General features: G+C 42.2%; 1 protein-coding gene across 1 annotated transcript in view; it reads left to right on the top strand.

The window, feature by feature from the left end:
* Positions 1 to 21,075, top strand: part of TLL2 (tolloid like 2) — a 219,481-nt gene that overhangs the window by 114,340 nt on the left and 84,066 nt on the right. Inside the window, exons 4-7 of the mRNA XM_060192830.1 lie at positions 5,601 to 5,756; positions 12,719 to 12,836; positions 18,703 to 18,881; positions 20,705 to 20,810. Of these exons, the coding sequence (XP_060048813.1) occupies positions 5,601 to 5,756; positions 12,719 to 12,836; positions 18,703 to 18,881; positions 20,705 to 20,810 (559 nt within the window). The remainder of the gene's footprint in view (positions 1 to 5,600; positions 5,757 to 12,718; positions 12,837 to 18,702; positions 18,882 to 20,704; positions 20,811 to 21,075) is intronic.

Below are 21,075 nucleotides of genomic sequence, written 5' to 3'. Positions count from 1 at the left end.
TAATCGTTTACAAAGGTGCACAGACTATTAAATGGGGAAAGCAGAGTCTCTTCAACAAATGGTGTTGGAAAAAATGGGTTGAAACATGCAGAAGAATGAAACTGCACCACTATATTTCACTAAATGCAAAAGTAAATTCCAAGTGGATCAAGTACTTGGATGTTAGACCACAAACTATCAGATACATAGAAGAAAATATTGGCAGAACTCTTTTCTGCATAAATTTTAAAGACATCTTCAATGAAAGGAATCCAATTACAAAGAAGACTAAGGCAAGCATAAAGCTATGGGACTACATCAAATGAAAAAGTTTCTTCACAGCAAAAGAAACCACTACCCAAACCAAGAGACCCCTCACAGAATGGGAGAAGATCTTACATACCATACATCAGACAAGAGGCTAATAACCAGAATATATAAAGAGCTTGCCAAACTCAACCACAAGAAAACAAATAACCACATTCAAAAATGGGGAGAGGACATGGACAGAATATTCACCACAGAAGAGATCCAAAAGGCCGAGAAACACATTGTAAAATGCTCCAAGTCTTTGATTATCAGAGAAATGCAAATAAAGACAACAATGAGATACCATTTCACTCCTGTGAGAATGTCTTATATCAGAAAAAGTAGCAGCAACAAATTCTGGAGAGGTTGTGGGGTCAAAGGAGCCCTCCTGCACTGCTGGTCAGAATGTAAATTGGTCTAACCTATATGGAGAACAGTCTAGAGAACTGTCAGAAGGCTAGAAATGAACCTACCCTATGATTCTTCAATTCCTCTCCTGGGGATATATCCTAAGGAACCCAACACACCCATCCAAAAAGATCTGTGTACACATATGTTCTTAGCAACTCAATTTGTAACAGCCAAAACCTTTAAGCAACCCAGGTGTCCGAGCAAGTGGCTGAGCAAGTTGTGGTCTATATACACAATGGAATACTACTCAGCTATAAAAAATGGTGACTTCACCGTTTTCAGCCGATCTTAGACCTTGGAAAATTCATGTTAAGTGAAATAAGTCAGAAACAGAAGGATGAATATGGGATGATCTCACCTCTCAAGCAGAAGTTGAAAAACAAGATCAGAAGAGAAAACACAAGTAGAACCTCAAATGAAATTGGCTCATTGCACCAAAGTAAGACTCTGAGATGGGTGGTCGGGGGAGAATACAGGTCCAAGAAGGATGACAGAGGAGCCAATGGGGTTGTATTGTTATATGGAAAGCTGGGAAATGTTATGCATGTCCAAACTATTGCATTTACTGTCAAATGCAAAACATTAATTCCCCAATAAAGAAATTTTTTAAAAAATAAAGAAAATTTACAGTAAAGGCAAATATTTAAAAGCTAAAACTAGATTAGTATCTTCCTAGGAATGGGATGTAGGGAATTAAGGAAATGACTGCATTTCTTTTTAAGGTAATGAAAATATTATAGAATTCTAAAGTAGAGATAGTTGCACAATTCTATGGATATATTAATAACCACTATGTTGTACATTTTATTTTTATTAGTGATTTAATAATTATTAACGAGATTGTAAAATAACAGGTACATTTCCACACAGTTCCCTTCACCAGACTTTTGTGTCCCATCCCCTCCTTTGGAAGCCTCCCTGTTCTTTATCCCTCTGGAAGTATGGACCAAAACTCTTAATGGGGAGCAGAAAGTGGTGGGTCTGGCTTCTGTAATTGCTTCTCTACTGGACATGGGTGTTGGCAGGTTGATCCATACCCCCAGGCTGTTTCTATCTTTCTCTAGTGGGATAGGACTCAGGATAGGTGAGACTTCGAAACATATTGGTGAGGTCGTCTGCCCAGGGAAGTCAGAATGACATCATGATAGCATCTGCAACTTGGTGGCTGGAAGGTGGTAAAATATAAAGCAGGACAAGTTATTTAATAAACATGAACTCAAAGATAGGAATAGAGCAGATGGGACTAAGGGCCCTTGTAGGAGAAAAAGCTAGGAAGTCTAGTCCATGATTTTAGTAATTTTGTTTGAGCCAAAAGTTAACTTAGGTGAACTAAAAGTATTGTCTGGGTATAAGATGTCAGAGTTGAGAATAGGACTAGAAAGCTAGATTAGGGTAGAGAGTAGCTCCCAAATATGAGCAAAGTATATAAATATAACTAGCTCATAACCCCACCAGTCTGATCCAGGGCCCATATATATTTATATTTAGCACAGGAGGCTGTGTAACCTCTGAGTCCCTGTCAGTCTGAGCTCGCAGTCCATGGTCACAGCTGGGAACATTCTAGGCTGCACTCATTTCAGGACCAGTTTTCCTCAAGTGGTAGAGTGGGTTGACCCAGCCTCCCTTCGGAGAGTGGGGCAAGTTATATATTTTAAGTAGGATGATTACATGGTGCAAAAATTATATCTCATTTTTCAAAAGGCAAGAAAAGAAGCTAGTAAGGAGACATCAGAATAAAATGAATAAAAATAGAGATAATTGTAAAATAAATACAGTGAATGAGGTGAAGAAAGGTGAGTTGACAAAAACAAAGACTAAAGATTTTTAGGGAAGAAATGAGTACTCTGGACAAGCAGACTGAAAACAAAACCTTTCATTTTCAGAGTGACGAATGAAGTAAATGTGTGTGTTTGGGGGGTGGGGTCGGGTGGTAGTGCAGCAGGTTAAGTGCACATGATACAAAGCGCAAGGACTGGCATAAGGAGCCTGGTTCGAGCCCCTAGCTCCTCACCTGCAGGGGAGTCATTTCACAGGCAGTGAAGCAGATCTTAGGTGTCTATCTTTCTCTCCCCCTCTCTGTCTGCTCCTCCTCTCTCCATTTTTCTCCTATCCAACAACAAAGACAGCAATGACAACAATAACAACAACAACAGTGATAAACAACAAGGGCAACAAAAGGGAAAAAATAGGCTCCAGAAGCAGTGAATTCATGGTGCAGGCACTGAGCCCCAGCAATAACCTTGGAGACAAAAATAAGTAAATAAGTAAATAAATAAATAAATTTGGTAATACTTGGGGATACAGGTTTTTAAAAATGTTTATTTTTTATTTTATTTTACTACTACTATTATTATTTTTTACCAGAGCACTGCTCAACTCTGGCTTATGGTGCTGCAGGGCCTCACGCAGGAGAATTTTTTTGCAGAGCCATTATGCTATGTACCCTTGCCTAATAAATAATCTTTTTTTTTTTTTTTAAGTTTTTCCTAAAGATAAAATTTCCTTTTTCTTTCTCTCTTTCTTTCTTTCTTGTTTGCTTTCTTTCTTTATTTCTTTTTTTTGCCTCCAGGGTTGTCACTGGGCCATGGTGTTATGGGCACTATGAACTCACTGCTCCTGGTACTCATTTCTTTTTCCATTTTATTGGATAGGACAGAGAGAAATTGAGAAAGGAGAGGAGAGGTAGGAAGGGAGAAAAAGAGACACCTGCAGACCTGATTCACCACTTGTGAAGTGACCTCCCAGCAAGTGGGGAGCAGGGGCTCCAAAACTGTTTATTTTTAATGAGAAAGAAACAGAAAGATAAGAGAGAAGCTGTCATTTATGGTGGTACTGAGGATTGAATATGGGACCTCAGAGTTTCTGGAATTTTTTTGCAGAAACTTTATGCTGTCTCCCCAGCTCTGGAGTCAACAGGTTTAAGCCCTTCTTCTCTCTCTCTCTCTCTCTTTTTAAAATTATCTTTATTTATTGGATAGAGATAGCCAGAAATCAAGAGGGAAAGGGGAGAGAGGGAAAGAGAGAGAGAGAGAGAGAGACGCCTGCAGATCTGCTTTACTGCTCACAAAGCTTTCCCCCTGCAGATGGAGAAGCAGGGGCTCAGTCCTGGGTCCTTATGTGTTGTGACATATGTACTCAGCTAGGTGCACCACCAGCCAGCACAGGCTTAAGCCATTCTTTTTTTTTTTTAATGTTTATTTATAAAAAGGAAACACTGACAAAAAACAGGATAAGAGAGGTACAGCTACACACAATTCCCACCACCAGAACTCCATATCTCATCCCCTCTCCTGTTAGCTTTCCTATTGTTTATCCCTCTGGGAGTATGGACCCATGGTCATTATGGGGTGCAGAAGGTGAAAGGTCTGGCTTCTGTCATTGCTTCCCCGCTGAACATGGGCGTTGACAGGTCAATCCATACTCCCAGCCCCTCTCTCTCTTTCCTCTGTGGGGCAGAACTCTGGGGAAGCGGGGCTCCAGGACACATTGGTGGGGTTGTCTGCCCATTTAAGTCCAGTTGGCATCATCTTAGCAACTGGAACCTGTGGGCTGAAAAAAGAGTCAACATACAAAGCCAAACAAATTGTTGACTAATCATGAACCTAAAGGCTGGAATGGTTCAGATGATGAGTTGGCGGGGGGTTTCTGTTTTGTAGATGGTTAATAAGCCTATTTTAGTTGTATTTCAAAGGGCCCGTGACTACACTAGTTTTTGCGGGTTTTTTTTTTTTTTTTTGAGCCTGACATCTGACATCTGATATGCAGGTGGATCCAAGTTATTGTCTGGGGACATGATGTCATGGCTCGAAAAAAGACCAGAAAGCTGAATCAGGGAAGAGAGTGGCTCCCTAATATGGGAAAGGTGTAGAAATATTGTAATCCCATTGATTTGATGTGATCTGGGGCCCATATTCAGCTTTGGAGCCTATGTGACCTCTGTATCCTTGTAGGTCTAAACTCATATTCTGTGGTCATGAGTAGGAACGTTCCAAGCTGCCTCAGTTTCAGGACCCATCTTCCTCAGATGTAGCATAGAGTATGCTGTCCAACTTCCCTTTGGAGGATGGAACATTCTCTACCATTGTTGATCCACATTGAGGGCAAGGTCCTATGGGGGCCCACAAAGGGGTCTCTTGTGTTGTTCCTGATAGAGATGACCAGTAACAATGGAGGGAGAGATTTATTCGAGGTCTAGGCCCATCATGTCTGTTTGGGAATCTCAGGATTCCCCGATTAGGGCGCCAGCTGATGGGGTGTCCTGATAGTGACTAAAGAGTCATGGTTAAAAAGTGTGCCTGTCCCTTGCCCTTATTCTGCTTTTGCAGTCCTTGCTTTGATAAGGTTAGCTTGGGAGTGAGTGAGGGAAGTATAATAGGAAGTAGATGAGGAGGGTATCTAAGTAGACACTATTTCATTAGGAACTTTATGGTGTCTTTTTCACCAGTCTATGTTTGCTGTTTCCAGGGGTCATAGCCTGACTTGGAACATTAAATTCAGTTTCTGTTTATTTCCCATATTTCCCCCCCTCCCTCGCTCCCTCCCTCCCTCCAGGATTATCACTGAATCCACTGCTCCTGGAGGCCATTTTTCCTATTTTGTTGTCCTTGTTGTTATTATTGTCATTGCTATTATTACTGTTGTTGGATAGGGCAGAGATAGGAGGGGAAGACAGACACCTGCAGACCTGCTTCACCGCTTGTGAAGCATCCCTCCTGCAGGTGGGGAGCCGGGGCATGACCAGGATCCTTGCACAGATCCTTGTGCTTAGTACTATGTATGCTTAACCAGGTGTGCCACTGCCTGCCCCTCCTTCCTTTCCAATACCTCTTTTGCAGATAGTGTAATCTTAACTATAATATGCTGGAGGAATTCCAAAGACAAAATCAATGACTCTCTTGTAGATGATCGGGACAGTGCCACGCTGCCACAGAGTGCCGGGACCTGGAATGCCAGATCTGAGAGCGCCCCTCCCCGTGTCAGAAGGGCCACAACCTCACGGACAGAGAGGATATGGCCAGGAGGGGTCATTCCCTATGTCATCGGTGGAAACTTCACTGGTCAGTACCCCCTGATGAGGCTTGCTGTGTGCTTTGTCTTCCCAGGTTGACTGAGTCTTCCCAGTTCAGAGCTTCTCATGACTGCAGAGTCCAGAGCATTACACCTAGGGAAACAGCATTTTCTGTTGGGGCTACCCCTCAAAGGTGTATTAAACCTAGTGTATTAAACCTGGGCATTGAAGGATAGACAAGGGTGGCACAAGATGTGCATGAATGGAATCTTCCAGGCAAAAGGAAGAATGTGAGTAACTACATGTGGTGCTTGCCTTCTGCCTGGCTAAGCATTGTAGATTTGCATCCCCAGAAGAACCCCACACAGGAACCAGAGGTCCCGAGGGACCACTTGAGTTCAATCCTGGTTTTGGCACTTTGCAATAATATACTCTGGGGCAGTGTGCCTGATTCCTCCTCCCTCGGCCCTCCCTTCTATAAATGGGGTTACTAATATTTTCTGGCCCATAAGGTCGAATTGGAGATGTTGTGAGTTCATTTAGCTAAAGCTCTTAGAATAACACCTGACCCTGACACATAGTGATGAGGCATTCTCCACAAGTAATGTTAATAACCTGGAAAATATTTAAACTGTCCACTGACTCCCATTGCCACGGATGAAACACCTGACCGTGAGCTTTAAAGCCCTGCTCTGAGTAGCCCTGGCCCCCTCTGCCACCTAGGCATCGACACTTCTCCTTCTCTTGTCTTGTATTTTTTTCTTTTTAAAATTTACTTGTTTATTTTGCCTCCAGGGTATTGCTGGGGCTTGGTGCCTGCATTATGAATCCACTGCTCCTGGAGGCTTATCCATACCTACCTCCCACTGCCATTTTAGTGGATAGGACAGAGAGAAATTGAGAAAGGAGGGGAGATAGAGAGGGAGAGAGAAAAAGAGATACCTTCAGACCTGCTTCACCACTTGTGAAATAACCTCCCCTGCAGGTGGGGAGCTGGGGACTCGAACCAGTATCCTTATGCCCGATCCCCTCCCCTTGCCTTCTAAGCCCCACACTTATGTTGACCATCTTTCTTTTTGTCGTCATGCCTGTCTTGTTTCTCCTAGAACATTTACACTTGCCCTTCTGTCAACCCAGAATGTTCTTTCTCCAGATCTTTGCTTGACTGGCTTCTTAGCACCTGAGTTTCAGATGGAGTGGCATGTCCATAGAAAGATCTTCTTGAGGGCGGGTGGTGGCACACCTGGTTGAGTGCATAGGTTACAATGGGCAAGGACCCGGGTTTGAGCCCTCAGCCCCCACCTGCGGAGGGGCGGGGGCTTCACAAGTGGTAAAGTAGAGTTGCAGGTGTCTCTCTGTCTGTCTCTCTCCCTCTCTATCTCCCCTCCTCTCTCGATTTCTAGCTGTCTCTAGCCAATAAATAAAGAGAAGTTTTAAAAAAAGAAAAAAAAGGAAAAGAAAGATCTAGAATTCTTCTGTTCTTCTATTCTCTCTCCTCATGGTGCCCTGTTTTGTGATCTTCGCAACACTTGGCATTACTTGACATTATTTTGCCTGCACTCTTTTTGCTTGTTGACTTTAGTTTCTTCCCTTGCCACACCACTCCCCTCAACTGATTCCAAGGCTTGAACCTGGGCCACGCACATGGTAGTGAAGGCACCCTATCCGGTGAACTATCTCCCTATCCTAGGGATCTTCCTTTCTATCTTATTTCTACTCCTGTATGTCCAACACCTAGAACATTGGATGCCCAAGAGTTATGCCTTAAGCAGGCCTGTGGCTTGTGGGAGTTGAATGCCTGGGGGATCTGCGACAACAAACTGCCTAGAAGCTGTCCACTCAGACTGTGTTTACAAATCCATCTCTTTGCTGATGAAGATGGTGGCCTAGAGGCTTGTCAAAGGCCTTGGGAACCAGTCCAGGTGGTGGCTCACTCCGTAGCATGCACATGTTACAGTGTGCAAAGACCTGGGTTCAAGCCCCTGGTCCCCACCTGCAGGGGGGGAAGCTTTATGAATGCTGAAGCAGTGCTGCAGGCATCTCTCATTCTCTCTTCCTCTGTATTTCTCCCTTCCATCTCAATTTCTCTATTTATCCAAAAATAAGGGGTCTGGGTGGTGGCACTCCCAGTTAAGCGCGCATAGTACTAAGCACAAGGATCCGGGTTTGAGCCCCTGCTCCCCATCGGCAGCAGGGACACTTCATGAGTAGTGAAGCAGGTCTGCAAGTATCTCTCTCTCTCTCTCTCTCCTTTTCTACCTCTCCCTTCCCTCTCAATTTCTTTTTATTGAATAAAAATAGAAAAGGGGAAAAAATGGCTGCTGGGAGCCGTGGATTCATAGTGCTGGCACTGAGCCCCAGCAACAACCCTGGAGGCATCAAATAAATAAAGTTTAAAAAAAAATCCTTGAAACCACTGCTGAAAAAGTTACTGAAAAAAGCAGTGAAGAAAGACCTTAAAACAGGAACCTAAACACTGAGACTCTGGAAGAGAGCGTGTAGCATCTTCAAACTTCTCTGTCTCTCTCAGCTTTTGTCTCTGTCTTTTCTAGTGGTGTTTGTGAAGCTAGAACATTTTCATTCCAGTGGTTAGAGCCTAGGGCTTCTAGACTGAGGATGAAAAGATGACGTGGACTTCTCCCTGAGCCTCAGGGAGCTCCTAGTTCTACTAGGGGAGTAAACTGCGTGCCCAGGTAGCTACTAAGCTTTCTTCTTTGGTGTCTTAACTGCGTTATTGCAGATCTGGCAGGCTTTCGTCACCAAAGATATATACAGCCTCAATCGCAATTCATTAATTCGGATTAGGGAGATAGTGCAGTAGTACATGGGGTTTGCAATTGAGAAGGTGCCCGTTTGATACTTGGCACCATCAATAGAACTGAGTAGTGCCTTGCTTAAATGACAAATTAATTATTAACTCATTTCATTTCATTTTTTAATTTAAAAAAATTATTTATTGGATAGAGACAGCCAGAAATCAAGAGGGCAGAGGGAGATAGAGAGAGAAAGAGAGACACCCACAGCACTGCTTCACTACTTGCAAAGCTTTCCCTGTGCAGGTAGGGACCAGGAGCTCGAACCCTGGTCCTTGAGCATTGTAACATGTGTGCTCAATTAATTAAGTGAGCCACCACTAGGTCCCAATTAATTTTATATGGAGAATTTTCTTTACATAGATTTTATGCTAAACTGTAATCTGTAAGATTATTGTTTTAATGAGTGACTGAGCTGTAGACAATTTGAATTCAAGTGTTAAGATATAAAATATGGACAGCGAAGTTGCTTTTTATTCCCTGTATGTTTTTGAGGACAGCAGTATGACACCATATTTTCTCCATTATGATGGAAGCTTCTCAGTGGTTGGTTTGTTGGCTGGCTGGTTGATTTTCAACAAGGAGATTCAGGTTCCACTTCCAACCACTCTTTACATACTACTATTAAATTATTACAGAGAAAAATCAAGAGGGAAAGGGAAGGTAGAGAAGGAGAGAGAAAGAGAGACACCTGCAGACCTGCTTCACTGCTTATGAAACTTTCCCCCTACAGGTGGGGACCTTGGGCTTGAACCCCAGTCAGTTGTGACATATGTGTTCAACCGGGTGTACTACTGCCCCTGCCCCAAACAATTCTTACTATTCCCCAACCAGTGATCTTTCTTAAAAAAAAATTATTTACTATTGGGTATAGACAGAGAGAAATTGAGAGGGGTAGGGGGAGAGAGAGAGAGAGAGAGAGAGAGAGAGAGAGAGAGAGAGAGAGGGAGAGAGACAGAGAGACACCTGCAGCTCTACTTTGCCATTTGTGAAGCAGGTGGGAATCAGGGGCTTGAACCTGGGCTCTTATGCTAGTGTATGCCTTTAACCAGTGCCACTGCCTAGCCCCCAACCAAGGATCTTTCAATATTTCTAGATCCTTTTTCTTTTCTTTTCTTTTAATTAGAGCACTATTCACCTCTGGCTTATGGTGGTGCGGGGGATTGAACCTGTGACTTTGGAGCCTCAGGCATGAGAGTCTGTTTGCATAACCATTATGCTATCTGCCCTCTGTCCTGTAGATTCTTTTTCATTACTTTTAGCAAAATCAAAATAGTCTGTCATCTCATATGGACTGATTTTTTTTCTCTGCCAGATTTATCACTGGGACTCCATACTTGCACAATTCTATCCCTCCTGGTGGATTTTTTTTTTAAGAAAATGAGAGGGGCCTGGCAGTGGTCTACCCAGTCTAGGGTACATAACAGTAAGTGCAAGGATCTGGGTTGGAGCCCCCAGCTCCCCACCTGCAGGGGAGACACTTCAGGAGCAGTGAAGCAGGCCTGCAGGTGTCTCTCTCACTCTATTTCCCCATCCTCTCTCAGTTTCTCTCTGTCCTATCTAGTAAAACGAATTAGAAAGAAAATAGGGGGGGCTGGGTGGTAGCACAGCGGGTTAAGCACACATGGCGCAAACCACAAGGACCCTCATAAGGATCCTGGTTCGAATCTCTGGCTCCCCAACTGCAGCAGGGATTTTCATGTGCAGTGAAGCAGCTCTGCAGGTGTCTGTCTTTCTCTCTCCTTCTCTGACTCCCCTCCTCTCTTGATTTCTCTCTGTTCTGTCCAACAATAACAGCAATGAAAACAATAATAAAGACAACAATAAAGGTAACAACAAGGGCAACAAAAAATGGGGAAAATAGCCTCCAGGAGCAGTAGATTCGTAGTGCAGTCACTGAGCACCAGCGATAACCCTGGTGGCAAAAAAAAGAGAGAGAGAGAGAGAGAAAAGAAATGTCTACCAAGAGCAGTGGATTTATAGTGCTGGCACTGAGCTCCAGCAATAACCTTAGTGGCAAAAAAAGCAAGCAAGCAAGTAAGAAAGAACAAAAAGAGAGGGAGTGAGAGACAGAGAAAGAAAACAATAGAGATACAGAGGAGAGAGAAGAAAAGACATGATACTTCCTCTCATGAAGCTTCCCCCATATAGATAGTGCTATGTAGTGGCTAGGGACCCAAGCCTTACACATGACAGTGTGCCTGTTATTGAGTGAGCCTGTTATTGAGATCGATGGACTATATGATACTATCAGACTGAAATTCACAGTGCCCTGCTCCCAATCTGCTTATTGTCACCTTATTCAACAGACTTCAACTCCAGAAAATAAATCCAGTTGTCCTCCCTCAAAGATCTTGTAGCAAATGAGGCCCAAGGATTCTCTCCCAAAATGCCACACCCACCCCTTGCCAAAGTAGCATGGATGTGCATGTAGACAGAATTTTTAAAATGCATGAAGGTACCAACTGATAAATAAATACTAGACGAAATGAAAGAATGGATGCAGTGCTGGGGAATTTCTTCAAAAGTCTAAATTTTCTTCTTTTTAAAAAATATTTATTCCCTTTTGTTGCCCTTGTTTTTTTATTGTTGTAGTTATTATTTTTGTCATCGTTGTTGGATAGGACAGAGAGAAATGGAGAGAGGAGGGGAAAACAGAGAGGGGGAGAGAAAGATACCTACAGACTTGCTTCACAGCCTGTGAAGTGACTCCCCTGCAGGTGGGGAGCTAGGGGCGCGAACTGGGGTCCTTACACTAGTCCTTGCACTTTGTGTCACGTGCGCGCAACCTGCTGCACTACCACCCAACTCCCTCTTCTTTTTCGTTTTGAGATGTGTTAGTTAATTAATGAATGAGACATACAGAAAGACAGAGACAGAGAGAGAGAATAGAGCACCACTCTGGTACATGCAATGCCAGAAATCAAACTCGGTCCCATACGCTTTAGAGTCAAACTCTCACTTACTTATTTTGCATAGAGATAGGGAGAAATTGAGAAGAAATGGGGAGACAGAGAGAGAGAGAAAAAGAAAGACACATGCAGGAATTCTTCACTGCTTGTGAACTCTTGCCTCCTGCCTTTTCAGGAGGGGGATAAGAGCTTGAACTCAGGTCCTTGTGCATTATAACATGCACCCTTTGCTGGGCTACACCACTGCTTGGCCCTCAGAGTCCAGCTCTTTATCCACTATGTCACCACCCAGATTGCTAAGGTCTAAATTTCCTAAATTGACCAAACTTAATAAGAGTTTGTTTGCTTGTTTTTTAATTGCCACCAGGGTTATTTCTGGGGTTCAGTGCAGGCAGTGTTCACCACTGCTCCCAGTGACCTTTTCTTTTCTTTTTCTTTTTCTTTTATTTGATAGGACAGAGAGAATTGAGAGAGATATAGAGTAGCAGAGAAAGATAAACAACTGCAAACTTGCTTCACCACTTGTGAAGCATCCCCCGCCCCCGTAGGTGGGGAGTGAGGACTCGAACCTGGGTCCTTGCACATGGTGATATGTGTGCTTAAATGGGTGTGCCACCACCAGTTTCTGTTTTGTTTTGTTTTGTTTGTTTGTTTGTAATAAAAGGAAAAGTTGTGAAATCTGGAGTGCTTTGCAAATTTACTTTTACTTTTTTTTTTTTTTTCTATTTAATTCACAGACTCCTACTCTCTGAGCCTTGGTAGTTCTGGCATGTGATATCCCATATTCTTTTTTTTTTTTTTTGCCTCCAGGGTTATCACTGGGCCTCGGTGCCTACACTATAAATCCACTGCTCCTGGAGGCCATTTATTTTCCCATTTGTATTGCCTTTGTTGCCCTGTTGTTATTGTTGTTGTTATTATTGCTGTTATTATTGTTGTTATTGTTGGATAGGACAGAGAGAAATGGAGAGAGGAGGGGAAGACAGAGAGATAGAAAAATAGACACTTGCAAACCTGCTTCACTGCTTGTGAGTTGACCCCCCCCGTAGGTGGGGAGCTGGGGTCTCAAATCGGGGATTCTTAAGCCAGCCCTTGCATTTTGCACCATGTATGTTTAACCCACTGCGTCCCCATGATACCATATTCTTAGCAATGGAAATCTTGACTGTAAGTACCTGTTTAACCTAGGTCACCAGAACAAGTTCATTTTGATCACAAGTTTTGCCATAAACCAGCAAGCCATGGTTCCATGAGTGAAGGGGTGGGTACTTGCATTGTCATTTCAGGAAGTCAGAGGGCCATCTTTAAGCAGGCCATGAGACACTGGGAGAAGCATACCTGCGTGACCTTCGTAGAGAGGACTGACGAAGAGAGCTTCATTGTGTTCAGTTACAGAACCTGTGGGTGAGTAAGTGGAAGCAGGGCCGCCTCAGTAGAAGCAGGTGCAGACAACTCAGATGGTTTGTAAGACTTAAGCTCTGGAAAACCAAATGTTCCCATTGAGATATGAAATGGATGAGTCAGTTTCTGTCAGAGACTCCCTCTAGCCCTAGTGAACTCAAAGTTAGATGGGGGTAAGAAGATTCTGTGAAAACAAGGGTCTGGATCTCTTGTCATGGGAGCAGCTGAGGAAGTTGGGAGTGTTTCATATGGAGAAATAGTTCTGAATCCCTGAGAATCTAATGAGACCACAAGCATATTCGTGACGATTGTACATTAAATGCCAAATATACATGCCATTGTTTGTGATGCGTGGAATTACAGACTTCCTCTAGAAAAAAACAACAAAGAATAACATAACTTACATTGTGACTAAATTCACATGCCGGTAAATGTGTGATATACTCTGCTGCTTAAAGAAAAAAAAAAATCAGTTCAAAAATCAACACCAGCAACACATCAGACACATAAGATAATTACTAAAAAACAAACAAACAAAAACCGATCCAGAAAGGTTTTTTAAAAAAGAAAGCATACAGGCAAATGCTAGTAAGATGAAACCTGAGGTGATAATTTTAGTTACAGACAAGGCATTTTGTTTTTAAAGCCAGAAAGTGTTGTGGTTAGTTTTTTTTTTAAGGTGAGATAACTTTGTAAAGGGAAAGATTATAAGCTGCAGTGACAACATAACTGCTGTAAGTCTTTATGCACCAAATAGCACAGTGTTAAGAGTCATAAAACAAACCCCAGGGAACTCAAATAGGAAATTGACAGAAACACCAGCAGCAGGAGACTTTCTTCCATTTCTGTCAACCCAAGTAGATCAATTAAAGGGGCGGGGGGGGGGGTTTGTAGAGGACTTGAAAAATAGAATCAATATAGCTGGTTCTATGGTTTAGCAGATTCTGTAATCTGCTGTTAGGGATGTAAATTAGTCCTACCCCTGTGGAGAGCAGTCTGGAGAACTCTCAGAAGGCTAGAAGTGGACCTACCCTATGACCCTATAATTCCTCTCCTGGGGATATATCCTAAGGAACCCAACACACCAATCCAAAAAGATTTGTGTATACTTATGTTCATAGCAGCACAATTTGTACTGGCCAAAACCTGGAAGCAACCCAGATGTCCAACAACAGATGAGTGGCTGAGAAAGTTGTGGTTTGTATACACAGTTGAATACTACTCAGCTGTTAAAAATGGTGAATTCGTGAGTCTGGCAGTAGCGCAGCGGGTTAAGCGCAGGTGGCGCAAAGCGCAAGGACTGGCATAAGAATCCCGGTTTGAGCCCCTGGCTCAAACCTGCAGGGGAATCCCTTCACAGGCGGTGAAGCAGGTCTGCAGGTGTCTGTCTCTCCCCCCCCACCCCGTCTTCCCCTCCTCTCTCCATTTCTCTCTGTCCTATCCAACAACAACATCAATAACAACAACAGTAATAACTAAAACAACAAAACAGCAAGGGCAACAAAAGGGGAATAAATAAATAAATAAGTTAATAAATTAATTAAAATGGTAAATTCACCTTCTTCACCTCATCTTGGTTGAAGCTTGAAGAAATCATGTTAAGTGAGATCAGCCAGAAAGAGGAGGACGAATATGGGATGGTCACACTCATGGAAAGAAGCTGAAAAATAAGAACAGAAAGAAAAATTACAAAGTAGAACTAGAACTGGGTTTGGTATATTGCACCAAAGTGAAGAGTCTGGGGTAGGGGAGGGCCCAGGTCCAGAACAACATGATGGTGGAGGAGGATCTAGGTGAGAGCTTAAGAGTGTTATGTGGAAAACTGAGAAATGTTACACAGGTACCAACTACAATATTTTACTATTGACTGTAAGTCATTAAACTTCTAATAAAGCGAAAACCATAGACTTGTAGGAGATATGAAAAATACAATCAGTAGAGCTGGTTCTGTGGTTTAGCAGATTCTGCAATCGATTAGCACATCTTTAAAGTCCATATTTAAAGTTTACATTATGTATTAAGACAACTCAACAAATTATATAAGGCAGAAGTAGTATTAAAATATTCAAAACAATAACTATTCATTCAAAGAGATGAAATTGGATATATCATAAAAAGTTTAAAAATAGAACAAACACCTTTGTATTACTTGGTAAGTCTAAACATTCCATTTTTACAACTCTTAGGTTGTAAGGAAATCAGAATTAAAATGGCAGACTATCTAGAGAATGAAAGCCCTACAGTTTGAAAATCAAATATCTATTACTAAAGGTATGTCCAGAGGAAAAACCATTGCTTCTTAGCTTCACATCACTAGTTAAGAACACATGTGAAATATTAGATTCAAAGAAATTAACAAAATAAGTACATGCATATATAAAAACCATCACAGCTAAACAAATCTAGTAAGGGTAAAAGGAAACAGACAAACTAACACATTAGAAGACAAATAAATTCAGGAGTAGATTCTTCAAATGCATAAGTAAAATCAACAGATAAACTACTTGTTAGTCTAAAGCAAGCACAAACAAGTATCAGTGCAGAAATATGCAAAAATCAGTAGTGAAGTTTCCCCTACCATAGGGTAGGGGGATATGGCCACAGATTTAGAAGGAGTGCTGGGCAAGAAACATGGAAACTCAAGTAATGTGAATGACATTGAGGTAACTATATAGTGCTGGCACAGATCAGTAACTCTGAAAGAAATTGACAAACTGGAAAAAAAGAGAAAAAACTCTCCTCCCCCAAAGCACCAAATCCAGTTTCACAGATGAATTCTTTCAAACTTTCAAGAATCAAGATTATTCTGGTACCCCTCGGGTTCGTTAGAGCATAGGAAAAGAACACTTCCTTCCAAATTACTTTTAAGGAACTATTATGGAATACTCTCCCAGAATGGCAAAGATGGAACCCAAAAGGAAAAGAGAAAGAGAAGGAGGCAGGGCCAACATGGCAGCTTGGAGACAACACCTGGTGTGAGCTCTGCAAGGAAGCTGCTTTCAACCTGGCAATCTCTGGAGAGGCCACCAGGTTCCCAGATGATACCATGATGCCAATCTGACCTCCTTGGGCAGAGGAATCCATCATGTGTCTTGGAGCCCCACTTCCCTAGATCCCTGCTCCACTAGGGAAAGAGAGAGTCAGGCCAGGAGTATGGATCGACCTGTCAACACCCATATTCAGCAGAGAAACAATTATAGAAGCCAGACTTTCCACTTTCTGCACCCCATAATGATCCTGGGTCCATACTCCCAGAGGGATAAAGAATAGGAAAGCTATCAAGGGAGGGGATGGGATATGGAGCTCTGGGGTGGGCAATGTGTGAAAATGTGCTACTCTTATCCTATAGTCTTGTCAACATTTCCATTTTATAAAATAAATAAATAAATAAAAGAGATAGAAGAAAGGGAAAGGGAGGGAGAGAGAACATTATAAATACATCTAACTTGTAAATACCAAAGCAAAATCCTAAATAAAAGGTTAACACATGGAATTCAACTGTACAAGTAAAAGAATAAACTTCCAAGGAGCTCTAAGGAATGTAGAATAGTTCAACTCTAAGAAAGTTAATTCACATGATTCACCATTTTGATAAGTCAAAGAAGACAAGCTGTAATCGTTTCACACTAGATACTAAATGATATCTGTATAATTTGGCAATTTTTGCTTTTAAAAAGTAGGCAGGATAGCAAAGGAATATATGCCAACAATAGATCATTGCCTTACAAAAACAAGCTTATGTAAATATAATTAAATATGTCATGTATATGCAAATATATATTTAACCCAAAAGTTTACATCATATTTATCAATAGTAATTCTAGAAACATTTCTGTGAGAATCAGAAAATGTACATGATCACAATTATTTAGTTTTTTTTAATTAATGTAATTCTACAAGAAAAAAAAAATCAACAAGTCTGGGCAGTAGGTAGCTTGCTCATAGTTCGAAGCTCAAGGATCAGGGTTTGAGCCCTGTCTCCCACCTGCAGTGGAGACGTTTCACAAGCAGTGAAGCAGGTCTGTAGCTGTCTCTATTTCTCTCACCCTCTCTATCTTCCCTTCCTCTCAATTTCTCTCTGTCTTATCCAATAAAATAGAAAAAAAAAAAGGCCACCAGGAGCAGTGGATTTGTACTGTTGGCACCAAGCCCCAGTGATAGATAACCCTGGAGGCAAAAAATAAATAAATACAATGAATTTTGGCAGGAATAAGCAAGGCTTTACCTGACCTCACCTGCTGATGTGTGTGTTTCTGTAGCTGTCCAGCTATTGTTCCTATGTTGGAACACATGATGTGTGCCTAGATATACCAATTAAAAACTGTCATGGATGAAAGAGAGACTCTATTAAAGTGATTTCATAATTAATAAAAATGTAATATCTTTTCCTTATAGAAAAAAGTCAATATACTTTTATGATGGGAAAATACTATAGCATTAATAGAAACATAGTAGTTAATATTACCTAAGATGAAACTTAACATTGAAAGACAGTACTAAAACTCCAAGCAACCTTAAAAAAGAAAAATTGGGGGGGGAGGTGCAGAGCCAAGATGACAGCTTGGAGACAATACCTGGTGTGAGCCTTGCAAGGAAGCTGCTTTCAACCTGGAAATCTCGGGAGAAGCCACCAGGTTCCAGATGATACCATGATGCCAACCCGTCCTCCTTGGGCAGAGGACTCCACCAATGTGTCCTGGAGCCCCACCTCCCCTAGATCCCAGCCCCACTAGGGAAAGAGAGAGACAGGCTGGGAGTATGGACTGACCTGCCAACGCCCGTGTTCAGTGGAGAAGCAGTTACAGAAGCCAGACCTTCACCTTCTACACCCCACAATGATCCTGGGTCCATACTCCCAGAGGGATAAAGAATAGTGAAGTTATCAAGGGAAGGAATTGGATATGGAGCTCTGGGGATGGGCAATGTGTGGAAATGTACCCCTCTTATCCTATGGTCTTATCAATGTTTCCATTTTATAAATAAATAAAAATAATAAAAAAAGAAAAAGTGAAAGTGAAAACATATACTATTTCTGTTGTGGGAATACTCAGCACAGTAATCATATCAGAATTCCCTGAAACAATCAATATTCTCATGCCCTTTCACTTAGACAATGCCTACATGCATGCCCACATAGGCATGTACCTATCAAGATAAATATTTTAGAACTTAAGTAAGAAGACCCTGCATTCTACTAGAAGGACAGTCAGGTAGAAGTAAGAGAGAAAATGGGCAAGTAAATAATAGAGAAGGAGGTAGAGGGGGGAATGTAGGAAAGGAGGCTCTACCCAAACATAATAATGAAGCTATCACAGTTGCAAACACTAAACTTACGAAAAACTGGTATACACAGTAAAAGTATTTAAAGTGAATATGCTTTTGTGCAAATTTTGGTAGGGTTAATGTAATTGGTGGGATTATGAGCCATTTTTTTATTTCCTTTGTATACTTTTCTGTGTTAGGAATGTTAATATGTATTATTTCAAAAATAATGAAGTCCAGAAGGGGAGTCATCAGCTAAGACTCTAAGGCAACCCCTCTAATTATACCCAGACTCATGTTTTGTAGACATTCAGCTACCTCCAGCTCCTCTCCTTTCATAATCTAGGAGGGACGAGGATGAAAGGGTGAAATAGGCAGTGGCTATGTTTTACTCTAGGAAGACAGAACATTATCTTGATTCAAATTTTCAAGCAGATCCAAAAGCACCAAAAAGATCAAGGGTCATTTTTGGAAGCAATTTCTGTGTTAGTTTGGAAGTGAGAGCAGCATAAACAGCAAGGATCTAATTCTTACACATGGGAATGGGCATTAGAGTCATTATTCTCTCACCTCACCTGCTGACATGTATGTTTCTGCACCTCTTCAGTTGTTGTTCTTATGTTGGGCGCCGAGGAGGAGGCCCGCAGGCCATATCGATTGGGAAAAACTGTGACAAGTTTGGCATTGTGGCACATGAGCTAGGCCACGTGGTTGGGTTCTGGCATGAACATACCCGTCCAGACAGAGACCAGCATGTCACCATCATCAGAGAAAACATCCAGCCAGGTAAGAGACCTGTGTTAGAGCCTGAAAGTCACTGACCAGGAAGGTAGCACCTCTGAGTGGTGGGTAGTTGGGAATGAGAAAGAGAAAATGTTGGAAGTTGACCAGTTGATCATTTGTTAAGTGCGGAGCCAGTGAGTTCACTGCATAGACATTGGGACCAGAACTGCCTCTGTCCATCTGGGGCCCTTCCTGGAAGTTTAGCTTGCATAGCTTGTTGGTTAGAAGCACAGTGACTTTCCATGTTGTAAAGGACAATGAGATCCAACTCCATTTCCTAAAATAACAGAATCTGCTAGGACAGTTTTGCAGCATCAAGGCTGATAGGCCAAAAAGAGACTTCCGGTTGCTTCTGTGAGTATCATTTCTTCTGACTCAAGCAACAGCATTTCTTCTGAAACTTAAATCTAATTAGAACATGAGTACACGTAAAAAAGTATTTCTGCCTTGAAATGCTCTGCTGCAATGCAAATAAAGTGTCTAATATTTTAAAATATGCTCCACATGTTACATACATTTTATACAGAAACTCATATTGACCATGGAAATAGTTTTCTGCGTAATACCTTATAGATGTTCCCAAGAGTCGTATGTGCAGTGTGATTGAACTGAACTCTGTTTTCTTTTATTACTTCAGGAACAAGATCTGGGGTATTTGATTTTTTTGAATTAGTGATTTAATAATGATTAACAAGATTGTTGGATAATAGGGGTACAATTCCATACAATTACACCCACCAGAGTTTTGTATCCCATTGGAAGGTTCTCTATTCTTTATACCTCTAGGAGTAGGACTGAAGATCTTTATGGGGTGCAGAAGGTGGAAGGTCTAGCTTCTATAATTGCTTTTTCACTGGGCATGAGCATTGACAGGTCGATCCATACCCCCAGCCTGTTTCTGTTTTTCCTTAGTGGGACAGGGCTCTGGGGAGTTGGGGCTCCAGGACACATTGGTGAGGTCATTTGCCCAGGAAAGTCAGGATGGTGTCATGGTAGTGTTTGCAACTTGGTGGCTGAAAGCACTAAGATATAATGTAGGACAAATTGTTTAGTAAACAGAAACCTAAAGGTGGGGGTCGGGCGGTAGCACAGCAGGTTAAGCACACGTGGCACAAAGTGCAAGGACCAGCATAAGGATCCTGGTTCGAGCCCCTGGCTCCCTACCTGCAGGGGAGTCACTTTACAGGCAGTGAAGCCAGTCTGCAGGTGTCTATCTTTCTCTCCCCCTCTCTGCTTTCCCCTCTTCTGTCGATTTCTCTCTGTCCTATCCAACAATGAACGACATCATCAACAACAATAATAACCACAACAAGGCTACAACAACAAGGGCAACAAAGGGGGTGGGGGGAATGGCCTCCAGGAGCAGTGAATTCATGGTGCAGGCACTGAGCCCCATCAATAACCCTGGAGGCAAAGAAAACCTCTAAAAGTGAGACTATAGCAGTTGAAACTAAAGGTCTTCAATGTGGGAAGAAGCTAGGAAGTCTATTTTGGTATATTCCAAGGGGCCTATGACTTTAGTATTTTTTGTTTTTAGTCATCATGCACAAAGGACCTGCACACTTACTTTCAGAGTTTTCGTTGGCCTAGAGAAAGGGGTGGTAGGTGGTAGAGTTGGAAAAAGATGGGATTTGTTCTGTGTTTTAAATACTTTTTTTTAATGCAGTAAGAACTACTACAAACCCAGTCATTTGACTGACTGGAGTTAACAGAGCCCTAAAACTTGCTGTGAATCTTCCTTCTCCCTCCTCCCCCGACCCTCAACCCTCCTCCTTTCAGGTGCCTGTCTTGGTTTTCAGAGCCTTTAACAGAGTCTTGTGTCACAGGTCAGGAGTATAATTTCTTAAAAATGGAAGCCGGGGAAGTGAGTTCTCTGGGAGAGACGTACGACTTTGACAGCATCATGCACTACGCCCGGAACACTTTCTCAAGGTCAGAATCTGCACTTCTGCCTCCTTTAAGTTTTACCATGTCTGCCGCAGGCTAGGGTCAGATTCCTGGAGATCTGCCGAGCATGTCCCTTACACAGTTGGTGTGTCTGCCCTTGAAGTCCAGTGGCCTCTGGGCTGCAGTGAAATATAATCTAATCAGGCTCCTGCTAATGAGATTGAATCCCATTGTGAAGCTGGTGTTCCGTCATGCCTTCCTGTCACAAGCAGCAAACTGGAAAGGAGAAATTATGGAGATGGCGGAGATA

Source organism: Erinaceus europaeus, chromosome 1 (assembly GCF_950295315.1).
Source record: "Erinaceus europaeus chromosome 1, mEriEur2.1, whole genome shotgun sequence".
Classification (NCBI taxonomy): Eukaryota; Metazoa; Chordata; class Mammalia; order Eulipotyphla; family Erinaceidae; genus Erinaceus; species Erinaceus europaeus.
Note: the sequence above shows the minus strand (reverse complement) of the source record. Positions and strands in the feature narration are given on the sequence as shown.